Genomic DNA, 21,470 nt, shown 5'->3' on the forward strand with positions numbered 1-21,470 from the left:
TCATATATCCACATTTAATGCAACAGGCTGGGATGCTTTGTGAGAACTCATGGGAGAAAAAAATAAAATTAAAATAAAAAGGCTGCTTTATGTGTAAATGCGATTAATAATAATAATAATAATTAAAACAACAACAAAAATATATAAGTTAAAAGCGCAATGCTACACTCTTCTGCATGAGTCCAGTTAGAAAAAAAAAACGACGAAAAAAAGAGGGCGTGGCACGTGAAACGGAGCTTTTAAAGTGATAAAAAAGACACAATGGGAATTACGGATTCATTGCGGAGTGGATAAAAACTCAGAAGGCTTGGTTCTTTAAAGTCTTGGAACTTGGACTTCCGCCGTTAAAAGCAGCACCCGGCCAAAAAAAAATAAAAAATAAAAAAAAAAAATTAAACCAAAACAAAAAATTCTGCGTTTTGATCCGTGGTCAACAGTGGAAAGTATGAAAAAGACGGGATTCTTCATCGTGTTTAAAAAAAAAAAAAAAAAAAAAAAAAAGAAGGTAATATTGAGGTGTCGAGAAGCTAAAATTCAGTGGAAAGTGTACATAGCACCCCTCGGGCGACGTCCCCGCCCACAGCCTGCGTGACCTATGACCCATAACTGACCTGCATGCTCAGTACACGTCCGTGTCCTCCTTGGGTTTGTACACGGCGCCGAACCTTTGCATGTACTTCTTGATGTACTCCTTGGTCTTGTGCTTGACGTTCTCGTTACACTCCAGGTCCTCGGGGTTCTTGCAGGCCTTCAGCTCCTTGTTCATGACTCCGTGGGTTAGCTGAGAGGGGGGGGGGCGGGGGGGGGGGGGGGGGGGGGTCAAGACGTCAGTGGGCGGACGCTACATGGCGCTAATTACAGTGTCCACGCCACATGCGGTGGACGCGGTGCTTTAGAATTTCGGTCCAACCGGTCTTTAAGAACTTTGGTATGCTCCGCAACGAACCGCACCCCCCCCAAACCCCCGGCCCCCCATGCACAAGAATACAACAATGCAGAAGGAAGGACGAAAAAGTGTGCGTGTCGATGTCCACAATGTAATCCCCACTGGGCGTCCACGTAGTCATTTTTATTGTAAATGTTGATCCCAACAATACGTGTATCTGTATCAAATACAGGGGTCACGGATCGGTACGCATGTGTACAGCAGCAAACGTCCGATTCCCACCTTGGTGCGGCCGCCTCACTGTGTCTTCCCTAGCTAGCTAGCTAGCTAGCTATAATTTTACCAACATAGTACCCAACACAGTGGACTGGTGCCTGTCTCTCAGAACAATTACTGACACCTAGCGGCCAATGTAGGATACTAAATCCAGTTTTGAAAACTTGAATTTAGCTAGCTAGCTAGCTGCTCCTCATCACCGTATTAGCATACTAGCATCATCATGCTCAAACGATAACATTGCTGCGTGTTAGCCGCCATCCACTAAGCAGGGACTCCGACTTTTGTTTTGTTCCGTTTACATGACCAATGTCTGTAGCGCTTATATAACATTCAATGTAAGTAGCTAAACTTTGTCAAATCGCTAACGGTCACTGACAACAAAAGATGTACCTAAGATGTGTTATGTGGGGGCGTGGCTTGCAATGCTGGTAGCTCATTAGTAGCTAACCAAGTATTAGCATTAGTAGTAGCTAACCAAGGCGTAGTACTCTAAGATGCTTAGATATATTCTTAGATATATTTACCTTTCTAGCAAGGTGCTTGAAGTCCTCTGTGTTGCTGATGCGGCCGAGTTTGCAGTCCGGCTTCCGATAGGGATTCAAACATTGCACGATAAACTGGGACATCTGCGTAAAAAAAAAAAATGTTAAAAATAAATTAAATATTTGCACATGGATGCAAAAGGTTTTTCCAAAATAGGAAGAAATATGCTCACATCTTTGCGGAATGTCTCTTTACTCTTTTTAGCTAACTCGCTGGAAGTGTCGGCTTCGGCTGTTTTGGTGGAGAACTGGAAAAAAAACAAAAAACAATAATTAAAAATACAAAACTTTCATTTTCTGGGAACTTTATTTATTATTTGTTATTATTATTATTATTTTTCTCATGTTTTAACTCTGTATTAACAAATTAATGTTGTATTTTAATGTATCTTTTACTCCGTTTACTTGCTTTTATTCTTCTGTAAAGGGTCTTTGAGTATTTTGAAAAGCGGTTAGCACGCAGGCCTCACAGCTAGGAGACCCGAGTTCGATTCCATCCTCGGGTTATCGCTGTGTGGAGTTTGCATGTTCTCCCCGTGCATGCGTGGGTTTTCTCCTTGGACTCCGGTTTCCTCCCACATTCCAAAAACATGCTAGGTTAATTAGCGACTCCAAATTGTCCATAGGTATGAATGTGAGTGTGAATGGTTGTTTGTCTATATGTGCCCTGTGATTGGCTGGCCACCAGTCCAGGGTGTACCCCGCCTCTCGCCCGGTAGAAAATGAATGAATGAATGAATTATAGATAAAAATGTCTGTCTGCGATTAATTGAGTTAACTATGGGGGAAATTAATCACAATTAATTATTTTAATCGATTGACTAATTTCTATGTTATTTTTCATTTTAATTTTTTTTTTTTTTTTTACATACGGCTACACGGTATACTAGTGGTTAGTGCACAGGCCTCACACCTAGGAGCCCCAAGTTCGATTCCACCCTCGGGCATCTCTGTGTGGAGTTTGCATGTTCTCCCCGTGCATGTGTGGGTTTTCTCCGGGTATTCCGGTTTCCTCCCACATCCCAAAAACATGCTAGGTTAATTAGCGACTCCAAATTGTCCATAGGTATGAATGTGAGTGTGAATGGTTGTTTGTCTATATGTGCCCTGTGATTGGCTGGCCACCAGTCCAGGGTGTACCCCGCCTCTCTCGCCCGAAGACACCTGGGATAGGCTCCAGCATACCCCTGCGACCTTCATGAGGATAAGCGGCATTGATGATGTATGGATATTTTTTCGCTATATCGAGCATCCAATCAGGCGCCTCTAAACGCTATTTTTTTTTTTAAATGTCAAAAGGAAGTAAGTCCTGTGAAAAACACTACAAAGAGACACTATGATGGCAAAACAGAAACATCCTCAACTGCTGCTGGCTCATCCAGATGCTTTCCATTATCGCCAAAAATGAGGAAGGGAAAACAAATGAGGCTGTTGAAGACAACACGAGCAGATCCCGTCCTCACTGTATGGCCTTGAGGACCGGGGGACATTTAGAGATCGTCTTTGAGAAAAAAAAAAAAAAAAGCAAGCAGGAGCTCATTAAAGTACTCATTAAAGATGGTGTTGTGATGACGTTTGTATACCCCCCCCCATAAAACCCAGCTGAAAGTAATCACCAGTGCACCGTCTTAAACGGCCTCCAAAGAACAAACACTATAATCATGTTTCGCATCCGACCTCAAACTTTCTGGGAACGCCATGAAAAAGAAAGAAGGACGCAACAAGAAGTCAAGCGTATAATTCACTTTTTTTTTTTTTTTTTTTTAAAGCTCACCTTAGAGGGGTTCTCGTCATAAGTGGGAGTACCCAGGTCCATCTCGGATTCATGGTCCAAAGTAGTAGTATCATTACTTCCGTCCCAGGTGGGAGGGTCCCATTGAGTTTGCCTGAAAGCGGGGGCGAGAGGGTGGGATAATGAGAGCTAGGAATACCGTACATACAAGGTAGCTTTTCCAACCACAACTCACCTTGTCACAATATGGTAATAGTAGATCTTTCCTTCAGGGTCCCGAGCCACTTTCCAGTTGGGAGGTAGAACAATAGTTTTGGGTTTCGGGGGAGAAGGAGGGGGGAGGTCGATCACATTGTTGGGTACGATCATTTCCTGCAGAACATTGGAGAAAGGGGGGGGGGATGCGTCAACACCTCTAATTACTGTTTGGTCATGGAAAATAAACAAATCCATAACAACCGTGCAAACAGCATGTAGTTCCGATAATTCCCAAAGTATGGATGTACACTACCCCCTTGTGACCAAAAAAAAAATTCCAAGACTTCTAAAATGTGGATCACAATACATGAAAATATGAATTGGAAATCTCATATTACAAATATACAACATAAAGTAGCCAGAAATATTTCAATATTGAACAAAGCAAAATTTGTTCTTAATCATAAATCACTCCACACTCTTTATTGCTCTCTGGTTCTACCATATCTTAATTATTGTGTAAAAATATGGGCTAATAACTATAAAAACAATCTTCACTCGCTAAATGTACTGCAAAAAAAGGTCAGTAAGGATAATTCATAATGGCGCCTACAGAGAACATACACACTTACTATGGTACCCATTATGTCAATATATGGTCATATCACCTTGTACTTGGGTACATGACAAAAATAATTTTAAAAAATTACAAAAAATATTTTTTTAATGACAAAAAAAATTAAATTAAATTATACAGAATTAAAGTAAATTAAATTATATAGAATTAAATTATATTATATAGAATTATATCATATCATATCATATTAGAATGGTCATATCACCTCATACTTCGGTACATGACTAAAATAAATTTAAAAAATTACAAAAAATATTTTTAATGAAAAAAAAAATAATTAAATTATGTAGAATTAAAGTAAATTAAATTATATAGAATTAAATTAAATAGAATTAAATTATATTATATAGAATTATATCATATCATATCATATTAGAATGGTCATATCACTTCATACTTCGGTACATGACAAAAATAAATTAAAAAAATTACAAAAAATATTTTTAATGAAAAAAAATTAATTAAATTATGTAGAATTAAAGTAAATTAAATTATATAGAATTAAATTATATTATATAGAATTATATCATATATCATATTAGAATGGTCATATCACCTCATATTTCGGTACATGACAAAAATAAATTAAAAAAATTACAAAAAATGTTTTTTAATGAAATTTTTTTTTATTAAATTATGTAGAATTAAATTATACAGAATTAAAGTAAATTAAATTATATAGAATTTAATTATATTATATAGAATTATATCATATCATATCAGAATGGTCATATCACCTCGTACTTGACAAAAAAAATACTTAAACTATATTAGGAAAGCAGGAAGTGAACAAATGTAACAGTTACTGATTGTAAAAGTACCAGATGGAGGGGTAGGATTTAATAAGCTTTGCTTCTTCCTACTCCTTTTGGACATGTGGAACTGTGAACTGATTATGGGATGCATTCAATTGTAATCTGATGTATGTTCAAATGTAATAAAACCATTAGCATTAGCATTAGCATTAACCATGTTGCATTACCTGCTGGACAGTTTGGGACGTAACAATGGTGGTGACGGTGCCTCCCTGCTGCACCACCACGCCTTGCTGATGTCCAGGGTACACCGTCTGTCCGTGCAGGTAGCTAGCTGCGGGCTCAGAGTACGCCTATAAAAGCAGAGCAAATAAAGATCAGATAAAACATTGAATAAATTGCATAATGTGAGTGGCGCCCCACCTGTATGACTGGGGTGTTGGTTTGAGGGTACGCGGTGGGGATGCTGTATATGGTTTGGCACGGCTGGCCTTGGTAATAAATGGCAGTTTGCGTGGGGGCCGCCGCCGGGGCCGTGGCGTACTGTTGCGCCGGTTGCGTCTGTACGGTGACGGCCTGCTGGGTGGTTGGATCCCAGAGTGTGGTGTAGCTCTGCTGGCCCTGCACTTGGGGGTGCGTTTGTGCGGGGACGGAGAGGACGGGCACGCCGGGGTCCTGGGAAGCGACAGCGGGCTGGGCGTACTGCTGGGTGTTGTCAGGGGTGATGTTGGTGGGGGTGACGTGCTGAGAGATAGTGGACGCAGGGGCGGTCTGTGAAGTGGATGACGGAGACGGGAGTCCAATGGGAGGAGTCTGTTCATAAGTCAGGGCGGGATCAGGTGCAGGGGTGGGTAGTAGTACTTTGCCTGCATTGGGGTTGGTGGGATCCACAAAGGTCTGAATGGGGTATCCGGGTGGGTAGGTGATGAAGCCGGAACTGGCGGCGTAAGCCAGTGCAGGGTCATAGGTCATTGTTTGGAGCTGTTGTTGTTGCTGTTGTTGTTGCTGCTGTTGTTGTTGTTGTTGCTGAAGTTGCTGCTGTTGCTTCTGGGCTTCACGTTGCGCAACTTCCTGCTCAAACAGCTTCCTGCGTTCCTCTGTGGAAAGCTTGTTGCGCTCCTTGACGCCAACGCCCCTCGGTGTCTTAGATGGGTCAAACCTGAACGAGAGCAGAAATCCAACTTAACATCCTTAGAGGACAGGATGTGATACGCTACTGATTAACCTTCTTACCGTTCTTCGGTGCGCCGACTACTCCTCTCATAGGAAGAGGGCGGTGATGTCGAGCGTCTCCTTCGTCTCTCGGTATTACGTGGAGTTTTGTCTCGATCACGATCACGATCCCTGTCTCGGTCTCTATCTCTATCCCGGTCCCGATCCCAGTCTCTATCATACTCTCGGTCCCTATCTCGTTCCTTTTCACGCTCCCTTTCACGGCTACCAGAGGTGTTGCGTGAAGTATCACGATCTCGACTGCGCTCTGCGTTGATTGAGAAAAGACGTTTGGTACAAAGCACACTAAAATGATAGAAGCTAATGAGGAATTGGCTTACCGTTAGCTTCTTTTTCCACCTGACTCTTCTTTGGTATTCTGTACACTTCCTGTAAGACAACAACAAATTGGACCTCTAATCAGAAAACAATGTAATTCTAGTTGTTATGCTAACAGTAACGTGTCCCTAGTGTATATTTATGACCGTCCTCACAGGAGAGAAAGGGTGTTTTTTGATGATGATGATGCTGTTAAAATGCAACTAATGTTACTTGTAGCTCACAAAGCTATGCTAGTGTTGTGTTGATGTATCAGGGCACGGATAAACAGACTAAAAAACTGTTTTTTTTTCCTCGAGCCATCATCTCCCTCAACAAGACCATGTAACCAAGGCAACCAATCGTCCTCTACAATGTAGACACTTCGTTATTTATTATTATTTATTCTTCTAATTTCTATATTTTGTACCGTCATACTGTCTTACACTGAAAATGGAGCTGCTGCAATTTCATTCTACTATATGTAAAATGACAATAAAGGGCATTCTGATTCTGATTCTTAACGTCGGTGTCGTCAACCAAAACATAATGTCACATTGTTGTGTGTGATGTATGGTGTCCATTTCATTAGGTAAGTACAGAACTGCAATTTATGTAAAAAAAAGTGTCCGACTAAAAGCAATTTTGAACTTCTAGTCTAAAATTCCAGCATCACAGCAAAGCTATAGCCAACACTTCCAATATATTATTGTGGACCCTAGTGTGGAACTTGTGTAAAATTCAGAAATAATATAAAACATGACCTTATTTCGACCTTGAACCCACCTTGAGATCCTTCCAGCTGTCCAGCAGCCTGGCAGCCATGCCACTAATGTCCAAAGCACTGACTTGGGGCTCTTGACTCCTCTCGCTCTCCACATCTGAAACAGCTTCCTCCTCATCCTGAGAAGGCGTTCCTATTGCTGGGGGATCCGTGGGGGCTGTTGTGACCTCAGTGGGCGTACTGACCTCAGGGGTTTCGGTGCTTGGGGGAGCAACAGTAGCTGATTTTTCTGATTGGGCATCGGGTCCAGGAAGAGGATTCTGAGCCTCAAGTGTTTCTGTCTCTGCAGGCTGCTCAGTTGGAGTGTCAGTGACATCCATTTCGACGGTCTGGATCTCTGGTTCCGAATGAGTCTCAACCGGAGTCTGGTTGCTGACCACTTCGGTGGTTTCTGCTGATGTCAGACTGGTCTGCTCCTCGACGCTAGGTTGGTCAGATTTCTCAAGTTCATCCTTTGGTTCGTCATTCGTCTCTGCTTTCATCTCAGAATCCTTCTGGTCCACCTGCAACTCAATGTGGTCTTTGATGTCTTCACTCTGGAGTTGGTCTTGACCGCCTGAAGCCAGTTCCGTCTCTTCCTGTTTCTCCTCTATAACATCTTTCGCCTCTTCTTCCGGTGTTTCCGTAACTGGATTAGCAGGTTCACTTGCGGCGTCTACCTTCAATTGTTTGTCATCAGGAAGCGCTCCTTGTGGCGATTCATCTTCTTCCTCGTCATCATCCTCGTCCTCTTCCTCTTCCTTGCCATCAGATGCTTTGCTGGCGTCAGAGAGCGCGCTGTCCAGGCTGTTCTCGCTGATGATTTTAAGGCGGCGGTACACAGCCGGTTTGGATGTGTCCCCGTCCAATTCTGGTCCCAGTTTAGCTGAGGAACCGTCGGGGGTGTTGAGGGGCGTCTGAGCACGAGACGTGTTCTCACTGGAGTAGCCGTCCATCTCAGTGGGCTGAGGGAGCGCTTTGGTCTGGGCCCATCGTTGAATGAAGGTCAGAATTCTGCTCTCTTCCAACATGTTCTTCGTGGAGATGGGTAACACGGCCAAGGCCTTCAGAATCTATCACCAAAAAGATTTTTTTAGAATTATTTCTAAAATCACATTTCAAATCGCTCATGCTAATCACCTCTGACTGCAGTTTGATGTTATTGGCACTGTTGCCCTTGGCTTCAGATATCTCCACCATGAAGAGCCAGAGCAAAGACAAGCCGTGATGATCTAAGAACTGCTTCAAGCACGACGGATTCTGAGTATCCTGCGTGACACAAATACAACGTTACAATGGGAAATCATCAATCTAATCATAACTGGCATACAAACAATGGAAGGGTGTAATAATTGGTTAATGATTAAGATTATGGTCATAGTAGTTTCAAAGCAATTAGGGCAGGTGTGTCCAAAGTGCGGATCCTGGGGCCGTTATTGTATGCTAGTGTTCCATTCCATTTGTGTTGAACGGATTTGTTTATGAGCATTGTTGCCACTTTAAGGAATATTGATAGAAGACACCCTTGAGAATATTTTTTTTTTGCTTAGGCAACCCACTGAAAATGCATCCATGGCCCACTTTTGGGTTGCAACCCACCAGCTGAGGTTTAAAAAAAACAAACACATATTTGCTATGATAACACCATGGCCCGCCTCCGTGCACGCCCACTCCGCTGTGATTGGTCACACCCCGTGCTAACATGTGAAATCATCACACTGGGTAGGTGTAGAGCAGGGGTCTCAAACACGCGGCCCGCGGCCAAATGTGGCCCGCAGGACACTAGTTTGAGGCCCCCGCCTTGATATGAAAGTTTAATGTTAGTGCGGCCCACGCAAGTTTGATATAGATGCTGTATGGTATCATGTACCCAGAAAAAATTATTACGTTTGATTAATGTTCATGTTAAAGGTTAAATAACTGTTAATAGTTATCCTCCCTATCAGTGTGGAAGTGGTAAGTTTTTGGCTATTTAAGTTGAAAGGAAATAACTTGAAGGCTACCGTTTAGGTCGCTAGCTCTCTAGTTTGCGAGTTAGCATGTGTCTCAAGACCCTGCAGTTGCGCAATATGTTGTAAATAAAAAGAGTATAAATGTGACTATAGTCGTGTTTTGTCATGTCTACAGGGCTCTAATAATGCTTTGTTCATTTTAATCTGAAAAAAATAATTTGTCTACTCACCAACTATATGTGGTTTCTTAAGTTTTTATTATTTGCCGTTTTATTATTATTATTATTATATTTATTTATTTATTACTGATTGATTTTCTTTATTCTTGATTTGTTTATTTATTTTTCATCTTATTTTGTGTAGAAAAATAAAAAGTAAGATATTTGAGAACAGTGGAATGTTTTATCAGAGCTTTTTCTTGTAGAAAATTGGAACCAAAGCGAAGTTTTTAAAAAAAATTTGGTTTTAATAAATGCGTTTTTTGGGTTTTTTTTTTTTTTTGAAAACCTGATGTGGCCCAGTCTCACCCAGACCCGAGCTCCAGTGGCCCCCAAGTAAATCGAGTTTGAGACCCCTGGTCTAGAGTTTGTATTGAGGAACGACCATATAAGTATGTCTGGCTCACTGTGATGTCACAGGGAGCCGGTGACTCTCAAACCATCCCAAACTTCCAAATGTGCAAACCTCATTATCTGAAACTTTGGCATAGTTCAACACGGGAATACAATATTCTAACTACATTTAGTCCGAAAGTCAAGTCAGAAAAGCATAATAGGTTCCCTTTAAGGAAACACACTCAAAGATCAATTACTAATGTGATCAATGTGTATTTTTTTAAATCATACTTGTATGAGCTTGAGACAGGTGAGTTTCTGCTCCATGGTTTCCACCCGGACCATCAGTCTGCACAAGGACACCACTTGTTTCTCGTCATAGAGCCCTTCACCATTCTCTAGTAAGGCCTCCAGTTCTTCATCCACCTGAACAACAACATGCATTGTCTTAGGAAACTGACAACAGATCACATTTTTTTTTAATCAAAGTTATCTGGTTGGCAACGAGATATAAGGCAACTGACCGTGGTGAGTGCACTCTTTCGACTGCGGTCTTTCTTCATCTTCCCTCCGGCCGCTCTGACACTGACTCTGTTCTCCCCTCCCAGGAAGCCTCTGCAGCTCGGTGCTCCACAGAAGCACTTCTGGGCTTCTTTCCTATAATGACCAGGTCAATTCCGACTCAATCATTAGTTAAACATGATATAACTCCCATGATTCTATGATTTTACTAATTAATCAATACCCGTATCTCTGAAACTGGTAGTCAAACGTCAGCTCAGTTCCTGCGGCGACCGCTTTGGTAGTGAAGAAGCCGACTCGAAGTTGGCCATTGACGGTCCACTGCAATCAGATGAAAATTGAAAATCAGCGGATGTAGAACAATTCATTTATAATCGGACTGCTTATTTTTGCAATGTACCTTTTGTGTCTCACAGTTGGGCTCGCAGCTGTGGTTCATAAACCGAGAGCAATTACCCTTCAGTGTTGCATCGATGATCTGGAGAGACGTAACGCAAAGTCAGGCATCTCCGACCGCACTCGGTAATCAAACTAATCAACTTCACTCACCTCGTTATTCTTTAGAGACATAAAATAGTAGTGGATGTTCTTGTTGCGTGCATATTCTTTCACCCTTGTTTTAAACTCCTTGTGGTCCAACACCTCCCCGCAGTATTCCAGCACAAAAGTGTTTCTGAGGCACAATTAAGACAACTATTTAAAAATCTTGCTGACTGACATCTATCAAAAAAAAGTGGACCCTTACGAAGGCAAGTCTTTAGCTGCGCGTAGACCCCAGCCCTTATCTTCTGTCAGGATGACGTCGAAATCAGCATGCTGCTTCATTTGAAAGCGTCGATTCGAGCAGTAGATCCCGTTTAAGCACCGTGACGAGCTACGGAAAAACAAAAAGAAAAAGACTTAGAACAAGGGGTTTCAAAGTGCGAAGCACCAAAATACTTCAGGGGAGGCGCAGCATCTTGACATCAAGAAATATTGTTCAAACCAGCTAACTTCAGTTATGTCAAAGGTAAATTTAATACATTTTATTCTTCATTTACACCTGAATATAAGCTATACAATACTACATACTACTACTACGGACTATACTACTATGGACTATACTACTACTATGGACTATTTACTATATGCTACTATGTACTATACTACTATGGACTATTTACTATATGCTACTATGTACTATACACTACTACTATGGACTATACACTACTACTACTACAGACTATACTACTCTGAACTATATATTACTACTATGGACTATACTACTACTATAGACTATTTACTATATGCTACTATGTACTATACTACTATGGCCTATACTACTACTATGGACTATTTACTATATGCTACTATGCACTATACTACTATGGACTATATACTACTACTATGGACTATAGTACTATGGACTATATACTACAACTACTACAGACTATACTACTCTGGACTATATATTACTACTATGGACTATACTACTAATATGTACTATACTACTATGGACTATATACTACTACTATGGACTATAGTACTATGGACTATATACTACTACAGACTATACTACTCTGGACTATATATTACTACTATGGACTATATACTACTATAGACTATACTACAATAGACTATACTACATACTACTACTATGGACTATATACTACTACTACAGACTATACTACTATGGACTATTTACTATATGCTACTATGTACTATACTACTATGGACTATATACTACTACTATGGACTATAGTACTATGGACTATATACTACTACTACTACGGACTATACTACTACTACAGACTATAATACTATGGACTATAGTACTATAGTACTATGGACTACAGTACTATAGTAGACTATAGTACTATGGACTACAGTACTATGGACTACAGTCTACTACTATGGACTATACTACTATGGACTACATACTACTACTATGGACTATAGTACTATGGACTATATACTACTACTATGGACTATATACTATACTTCACTACTTCCTGAATCTGCACTCTAAGCATCATGGGTACTGTAGTTCTTGTAGACATAAATTAGCCGCATAGTGTTTAAGCAGCAGGGTTCAAAGAATGTGGAAAAAGTAGTGCCTTATAGTCCCAAATTGAAGGGAGTTCCTAAACTAGACTACAAAATATGCCCTAGAAAATCAAGTTTTTCTGTGAGTAGGGGAGGACCCAACTGTGCAACATTTTGAAAATGTCTCTTATGATTGGTAATATTCATCTGTGTACAGCTCAACTTACCATTCGATCATCAGCAGTCGATTTAAACAGTCGTCCCCACACGCCAACATTCCCCTTGAACGCTCCTCTTTGGGCAGGATCGGGCACTCACACTGCATCCTCTTTATATCTCTGTGAGATTTGCTCTTCTTCCTGCAGACATGCAAAAACTCTCAAAAAAGTCTGAAACTAGTAAACAAAGTTGTGGGAATTTGTGGAAAAAGTCTTACCGCTCGGTTAGATACATATTTTCTTCAATGAGGTCAAAATACGGCGGCATCTTCTTTGTCTTAGCAAACTCTTTCCATTTACTCGAGTCTTGGAAGTCTCGGAGAGTGAGTGAGGGGCGTACCACTTCAGCTTTGACCTGACTTTCTTTCGTTTCCTCGTTCTCTCCAAGACGTTCCTTCTTGCCGGCAGGTCCAGCTTCAGCCTCATTGTCTGAATCAGACTCGATCTCCGGCCGCCTTTTTTTGGGAGGACCCCTGCTTCTGTAGGTTCGGAAATTGTCCTCTCTCGAGGGGTCCGGGACCGTAGAGCACCTGCTGTTGCTGCTGATTTCATGACCTTGTACAAAACCCGACGACCCCGATGGTCCGCTGTAGTCAACGGTCGCTTTGCTAGGTATGGATGATTTACCCCCACAGTAGTCCTCGTGGTCATTAGTGAGAGAGTCTGGGTGGATTTCACCTGCGGGGTCCTGATACTGTTCGTGCAAATGGAGGTAGGGATTTTGGCTTGACTGCATGTCGGCGCTCTGGTGATGCCAAGCGACATTATGATGACCGTGTTGTTGTCCTTTAGGAAAGGCTTCGAAAAGTTTCGAGTTTGCCAACAGCGGTCCGTGGCTGCTGTCAGGCTGTTGATATGTACTACTAGGCTGCTCTGGTTGGGAAAAATTCCAACTCGGGATGAATCCGCTCATGTCATTTCCGTCAACAACTGAAGAATGTCGGTACTGAGCGAGTGTCCGTTCATCAACGCTATTAAGATAATGTTGTAGTTGATGGTTATGTTTGGAAGTGTCAAGGCTGAGCGTGGAATTAGCGATACCTTCGTGGACGCTGATCGGAACAGTCAAGTAAGGCTGCGAGATGCCGGCAGAACCGGATCCCTCAGAGTGACTAGTGCTGTCAATCATATTACTCTGAGATTGACAAAGAGTACTAGCGTTGGAAGAAACACACTTGAGCCTTTGTTGTAAATTGATTTGATATTGGACTTCGATATTATTCACGTTGCTATGGTGGGGTTCTGGTGGACCGCCTGAAGAAGATCCAGTATTACGTGATTCGCTTGTTAGGGATGAGTTCTTTGGCACTACTACTACCGAGTGCAATCTTTTTATTGCCTTTCCGCAATCCGAGTCATACTCAGAGTTGTCGCTATCACTGGCGTCGCTCTGTGCTTCAATGCCGTCCGGAATAGCGATATTACCAGATTTCTCTTTCACGTTACCGTTCCAAGTCTGCATATGTACAGCATGGTTGACATGTATTGTATCACTGTTGCACAGAGGCGGGGCTAGATTTGTTTTTTCAATTCCACGGTGTTCAATGCCAGCGACACCGTGCGAATGCTCCCCTTGGTGATTATAACTATCTGCCTGCTTTAGTCTCTCGTGCTCATTCTCCGGTACGGAATGTCTTTCAGATTCCTTGATATCTATCTGACTTTGGTTTTTGGAAAACTCGATTTTTTTTACGCAGACAAACTTTTTAAGGGTCTGACTACTCGCTGTAAAAAAAGTCATCTGTGGATCATCGCTACCCTGGTCCTTCTGCCCGACAATATCCCATCTGGACTTTTTAGGGGTACTGCTCTTTGTTTTGGCGTTGTCAAGTGTCATCAGGTTCTCAGTTTTACATGGCGCCTCAAGTTGGACTGGTGCATTTGTGTCAGCTTCGTCAATGGAAGTCACAGCTTTACTCGGCTCAGCATCCGGTTTACAGTTTAGGACATTATGTGTCGCGGGTTTATGTTCTGTATCAAGTAGAGACTTTGATTCGTTTGAAGTATCAGCGTCTTTCACATCCTGGTTGTGCACTACGCCGTCAATACGGTTAAGTATTGAACTTTCAGGTGCTTCCTGTGATGTCACATGGCTATCCTTCACGTCATTTAATTTTTGAAGTGGGGCATTTGCATTCTGTAGGATTTCAAATGAAGTTATAGCTGATGTATTTTCTTTCTCAACTTCGAGACTTGATTTTGTTCCATCTAAACTATCACATAGCGCCTCCTTTAAGGTCTCCTCTACATCCTGGTGGGTACATTCACTATTGGGCATTTCTTTGTCCTCAAGCAAGCACGGTTCTAGGGTGGCTTCTTGCGTTGGTTTTTCACCGAGGTCGTGAAATATGTCGTTTGATTGTCTATTAGGTTCACTGGTTTTCTCCGGCGACCTAGTCATCGGTTTAGATTCCGGACTACAAGCTGTATGTAGACTTCTAGACTTCCCGTCTAAACCAGAGCTTGCCTGTGATTCTGTCCTTTGCTCTGCATCAATTTCACTCGATTTGTTTTTCGTGGGAGCTTCATGATCATGTTTTTCATTATCCAAGTGTTGGTTAAAAGAGTTGGATTTCCTTTCTTCTGTGTGATGGGTGCTAGACTTATAGGACCTTGAGTCTACACCAGGAGATGACTTGAGGTGGGAATCTGTCTCTGATAATCGTTTTGAAGTCCTGTCTGACATCGATGACGAGGATTGGCTTCTTTTATCGAACTCTGATGAATGTTGCGTATCTTTCGATGTCTTCTCTGATTTTGAGTAAGATGACGACTTGGAATCTCTCTGCGAGCTCGAGTAGGTGGATGATCTGCTGGAGTCGCCTGTCCGTGTCCTCGTCTTGCGATGGTCATCTTCAGAGTCGGAACTCTCTCGAGTTCTGTCGTTGCGAGAGCGGGATCGTCGTCTGTCTCTGCGTGGAGGACTCCTGTACGATCTGCGATCCGATTCGTGATAGTATGACCGCTCTGAACGGGAACCTCTGTCGTTTCTCAATCTCTCTGATCTGGAATAAGATGAACTGGTTCGAGAGCCTCTGGATCGTGATCGTGATCGAGACCTGGATCTTCTGCGATCTTTGTCTGATCGCTGCGACCGTGTTGATGTGTATCTAGAGTCACGGTCTGATTTTGCGTAACTAGAGGATTTCTCGTGATTCTCAAATTTCCTAGTTGAAGTTTTTTCCTTTTCTTCCCCGTGTGACCCGGGTGAAGACCTCCGTGTTGCGGCTTTGCTACTGCTTTCCGAATTGGCTTTACTTTTGGAGTCAACTGACTTGTGTCTGGAAGACATCTGATTTGGATTCTCATCACTGTCCGTACCAGTTTGGGACCTGGTTTTTCTTCTGGATGCAGCACTATCCACCTCATTCATACAAGAACTCTCCTCTTTTCCTGAGGATGCAGCAGGTTTCTTCAGGCTAGGCGCTATCCGACTTTCAGAGGAATCGTTGTGAGAATCCTCAGAAGGGGTCACAATGACAGGGTTCTGCAGCTGTGGGGTTGGGAATTTGATTGCACTGTTATTTTCCGATTTCTGCAAACTCAGCAAATCAGAAGCGGGCGTCTCGTCCGAATCTGAAACAGAGGTTCGTTTTTGCCTAGTTATCGACACGCTCAGTATTTGCTTCTTGAAATGCATCTTTGCCAAGTCCACTTTCAGTTTAGCGGCAAAGCCCGGAACCTGTGAAGGTTGTGTCTGCTCCGTCGGGAAGGCGCGTGTTTGCATTTGCTCATTTTTGCTTTCCGTAGCTTTTCCCTTGTCGACTGTCGGCTGTGACGAGGCAGTGTGAGGTTCAACGTCAGACCGTTCGGGGCTGGAAGGGATAACGAAGAGGCTGTGCAGTGGCTTCTTGGTCTGCGAGAAGCTGAAGGACACTTTCTGACGACCCTGATCCTCGAGGTTGACTTTCATCTTGGTCCCTTTAGGCAGGAGATGATTGGTCAGCATGACTCTAGGAGATAGGCTTTTGATGAGAGCTGCCTTGGACAGGCCCTCCACCTTTACCTACGATAAAAAGAGCGACAGAAGCTAAATGTTAGTCTGAAAATCGTACTCTGCTGAAGTATTTGTCTTTATAACGGATATTTAAAATCATCAGCTTTACTTACTGAGGCACCGCTTCCTTCGTCTCTGCAATTTCATAAGAACAGCAGGGAGATAAAGTGAAGAAATTAAAAGATTATTCATACATTTACATGTATTCATTATTCATACTATTACATGTTACAATCAATGAGGGCTTCACAGTCTAAATCAGGGGTCTCAAACACGCGGCGCAGGGCACTAGTTTGAGGCCCCCGCCTTGATATGAAAGTTTAATGTTAGTGCGGCCCGCGCAAGTTTGATATGGATGCTGTATGGTATCATGTACCCAGAAAAAATTATTACGTTTGATTCATGTTCATGTTAAAGGTTAAATTACTGTTAATAGTTATCCTCCCTATCCGTGTGGAAGTGGTAAGTTTTTGGCTATTTAAGTTTAAAGGAAATAACTTGGAAGGCTACCGTTTAGGTCGCTAGCTCTCTAGTTTGCGAGTTAGCATGTGTCTCAAGACCCTGCAGTTGCGCAATATGTTGTAAATAAAAAAAGTATAAATGTGACTATAGTTGTGTTTTGTCATGTCTAATGCTTTGTTAATTTTAATAATTTGTCTACCCACCAACTATATGTGGTTTCTTGAGTTTTTATTATTTGCCGTTTTATTATTATTATATTTATTTATTACTGATTGATTTTCTTTATTCTTGATTTGTTTATTTTTCATCTTATTTTGTGCAGAAAAATAAAAATTAAGATATTTGAGAACAGTGGAATGTTTTATCAGAGTTTTTATTGTAGAAAATCGGAACCAAAGCACTGAAAAAGTTTGTATATTTTTCTGTTTTTAATAAATGCGTTTTTTTTGTTTGGTTTTTTTTTGTAAAACCTGATGCGGCCCAGCCTTGCCCAGACTCCCAGGTAAATTGAGTTTGAGACCCCTGGTCTAAATGGATGTGTCCCAATGATGTGCATTGTTAGCTAGCTCATATTAACTTGTTTTCTGGTGTTATAATGCACACCTTTCAATGATGTACAGGCCGAATATACGTTTCAAACTGCAGTGGATTGCATAAATATCTTATTTATATCTACATATGAATGACGCCTCAGTTGAAAATTGTACTGTTCACGCAGACATGAAAAGAATCAGATACAGATATAAATTAGCAACATTAGCAAAAATCGACAAAAAAACACGAGGCTCGTTTCTTTTGCTTCTTTTTTGACTGATAAAAGTGCATGTGTGCGTTCCTTGGGGCAGGCTTATTAATAAGTGTGCTTGGTATCTGGGTCATTTGATCCTTTAGGATTTGTTTCCGACCCCCCCCCCCCCCCCCTCCCCAATTCTACAATGGAGCCTTCAAGACACATTTGCAGTAAAGTTACTATGAGTCCTATACACACACTATTCAAGGACAAAACATGTCCAAACAAGACACTGATTAGATGCTAATGCTAACTGCATTGTTACCATGTTCTATTTTCTAGTAGTTAACGTCGTCTTACAATTTTTCTGCACAAAAAAAAAAATCGAAAAACCAATACAAGCCTTAATCTGACTTTGCAGACCTGGTTCATTAATTGACTTTCCATTTGACTTGTCTTTATTGCAAGCATGAATGTGAGTGCCATGTTTTGACTTGACGGATTATTTTCAGTCTATTTGTTTGTATTAAAAAAAATTCTGCATCAACTACTCGACCGGGACATCCCATGAAGAACAGCAGAAAAATCATTATAGATTCTTTAAAGCGTAGTAATGATGATACAGAAATAAGCTCATGCTCCTGAATATAGTAATGTGTGTAAAAACTGACCCAAATAATCCAGTTTTTCCCCATACTTTTTGGAACTCCACAAATAAATTTGGCTCTACCTGCACCGCTTTTGCTCATGAGCACTTTATAATGTGCCTGATTTGACAGAGAATAAGATGACGGATCAGTGTTACCAACTTATGGACTGCGTAATAATCAGATCCCTCTCCGTACTCTTTTTTTTCCAGCAAAGAAGACAAATCTAGTGAAGAGACTGACATGTGTCCTTTTCTCAGCTACTAGCAAGGGCTGCTTTGGGCCCATCCCCCATCTAATTGCACTCGCAGGCGGGTCAGTTTTCGACTTGGACTGTAAAAAACTACTAGGTGTTACTGCATAATATACCGTGTAAAAGTCTCAACAGCACTGCAATTCTTATGACAATTTTAGGCTACTGTGTCCCTAAAAAAATCATGGTCCATCATGGTGTCCGATCTGTGCAGTATGGTCCTGAACAACTCAAATACACGTGAGTTCCATGCGGTCTGTGGTCTTAATACCTGATTTCCGACTTGAGCAGAGTGTCCATTGAGAAACTGGTCAAGGATTAGTAGGCCTGAGGATGCTGCATGGCCAAGAATAATCCAAATCAGACAAACGAGCCCTCCAAAGTGACACCACACCTGGTAAAAAAAACAAAGATAAGTTTGCAATGAATTGATGGGTGCATCCAGAACAGCCAACAAATGCATTTATCATACATATAAATACTTTGTCAATATTATATTCTTAAAGACATTTAATGTCTATTTCATGCGATTTGACCGTTGACTTCCACAGAAGGCGTCTCTTGAGATAGTTATCTAGTACAGCAACAAGAAAAGCCCTACATTAATGCTCACATTCCTGTTTTTGCACAGTGTTTTATTGAGTTTTATTCAGAATAGTTTTTTTGCCGCTTTGCATCACAGCAATAACGTTTGATCTTACAGAAAAAACGACAAACACATGGATGCAGGCCAAATGTGTAAACATGGCAGCTGGGAAAATACATCTAGAATGAACGATTTTTGTTAAACAACTCATTTTACACCTATTAAATATATTTATAATTGCATTTATAAAAGGACTAATGGGACTTTACATGGCCTGTGCGGGAAGCCATGGTGCAGCCCAACATGGCCTTTTAAAAGGCAGTTCCTGCCCATTACGAAACATTGTGTATAATGTTGTACAGCAAGGATATTTATTCACATTCGCATTGACGTGACGAAGCTGTGAAAGCTGTAGTTTATACACATTATGGAATAATACGTCGCCACATATTCAATGTAGTAGATTTGTTTTTAGTGTTGTTTAACCAAAAAAAAAACAATGGCCAATCTAGCTAAGCTAACTTTGGTAAGCTAGCTGTGCGCTACGTTTACGATAGCGTTAAATTACTTCTTGTGATTCAAATATGTCGTGTAAAATTTCAAAATACAAGCTTGGAAAATGCGGCGTTACTTAGAGTTTATATAGTTGCAAAGATATACAATCGATGGTCTCCTTCTGTGCCGAGAATGCTAATCTTAAAGCGAGCTTTAATGGCTAACTAGGTTAGATGGAACTAGCAACATGGAATCCGAACGAGACTGTTTACAAACGCTGTACTTGACATGGATTTCATTTAATACATATCTTACTTGATAGCTTGGTGTATTATGTTTACCTGATATTAAACATAACCGCACACTCGTTGTATTAACCACGGCCATCCCGGCTTCCAAACATGCTAGCCGGGGGAGGTTTTGTCTTAGCTTACTTGCGTGTAGCAAAGATGGTTCCACTTCATAACGCAACCAACTGAATGCATTCATCTAGATACTCACTTTAGAAAGTGCTGAAGGTCACAGGACTCTCCCATCTTCCAAATTTCCAACAATATGTCCTTTGCCAAACATCAAGCCACAATGTGTGCCGACGTCAAATCCATACGGGGTTGTCGTGGGTGATGGTCGGCTCACTTGCTTGTGCTGCAAGCTCAGTGCTTGTGTTGTGCTACTCCAGCTAGCATTAGCTCACTTCTTAGCTGAGAAAGAGTTGAGAATGGGGATCATATAACCAATCCGAGAATGTATCTCAACCTTTCAGATGCATAAGTCAAGTTAAACATCAAACAAGGCAGAGTGGGTAACATGTCTTAATTGACATTTTAAGTGTGCGGCATTGGTGTGTCTTTTTTTTTTTTGCGGCGACTGTGTGTGCGATGACGTCACGTTACGATGCGCGAACACTGCTGTGGTTCTTCAAGAACGGTTCGGAACCGGATACAAACCCGAATGTCTTAATTTGGACCTAACTGTCTCTTTGATAATTATATGGATACAGAATAAACATACGAAATGCATGTAACATGAACATCCGTGCATGTGTTGTCAATAATGCATACCGGTGATGGGAATTCCGGTCCGAGAGTCGATAGTTATGACTCGACTCACTCCAAATATTCGACTCTTTCGGATCCTCAGCTTTTTGTGCTTGAATTACAGTAATTTAAAATAATGTAAAGTAACGTGTAAATTAATTAAATAATTAATTAAAAAATAATTAATACCAATAATTTATAATAAATAATTATAAATAATAAAATAATTAATATTAATAATTATTAATTAATTATTAAAACTATTAAAAATGTATGCTACAGTATTTAAAAAAACATTCAAAGGCCGATGGGTTTTTAAGTTGGGAGTAACAGTGTTAAAAATAAATAAGTGATATTATTAACTACTATTTAAAACTGCAAACATGAAAACACACACACAGAGATGCCCAAATGGAGTTTTAAACCAGGCCTTCCCAACATGCTAACCGGCGAAATCAACACAGACACCACCTTCCTGTTTTGCTAGGAGTTATTTCTTGAATTCCATGCTTCCTTTTTAGCTTCCATTTTAGCTTATTTTTTAGCCATTATCAGAGACTATTGAATTCAAGAAATAACTTTAATAACTTCAATATATATATATTTTAAAATAAATACAAACTATAGCGCAGAGGTTCTTTGCTAGCTCGAGGGCTTAAATGAGCACATT

The 21,470-nt window shown here is 41.1% G+C and overlaps 1 protein-coding gene across 1 annotated transcript; it reads right to left on the reverse strand.

The window, feature by feature from the left end:
* Positions 1-94: 94 nt before the first annotated feature.
* On the reverse strand, positions 95-20,706 carry setd2 (SET domain containing 2, histone lysine methyltransferase). Its single transcript, XM_058085151.1, has 22 exons — positions 20,265-20,706; positions 18,954-19,076; positions 16,704-16,725; positions 12,812-16,599; positions 12,603-12,734; positions 11,096-11,224; positions 10,900-11,023; positions 10,751-10,828; positions 10,574-10,671; positions 10,353-10,485; positions 10,120-10,254; positions 8,463-8,591; positions 7,346-8,395; positions 6,583-6,631; positions 6,263-6,509; positions 5,453-6,188; positions 5,257-5,382; positions 3,675-3,811; positions 3,482-3,593; positions 1,881-1,955; positions 1,690-1,791; positions 95-781 (listed from the first exon to the last, which is right to left on the reverse strand). Exons 2-22 carry the CDS (start codon positions 18,980-18,982, stop codon positions 620-622), a joined length of 7,593 nt encoding a protein of 2,530 aa, XP_057941134.1. The 5' UTR covers positions 18,983-19,076; positions 20,265-20,706; the 3' UTR covers positions 95-619.
* Between the last annotated feature and the right edge of the window lie 764 nt (positions 20,707-21,470).

This window comes from Doryrhamphus excisus, chromosome 10 (assembly GCF_030265055.1).
Source record: "Doryrhamphus excisus isolate RoL2022-K1 chromosome 10, RoL_Dexc_1.0, whole genome shotgun sequence".
NCBI lineage: Eukaryota > Metazoa > Chordata > Actinopteri > Syngnathiformes > Syngnathidae > Doryrhamphus > Doryrhamphus excisus.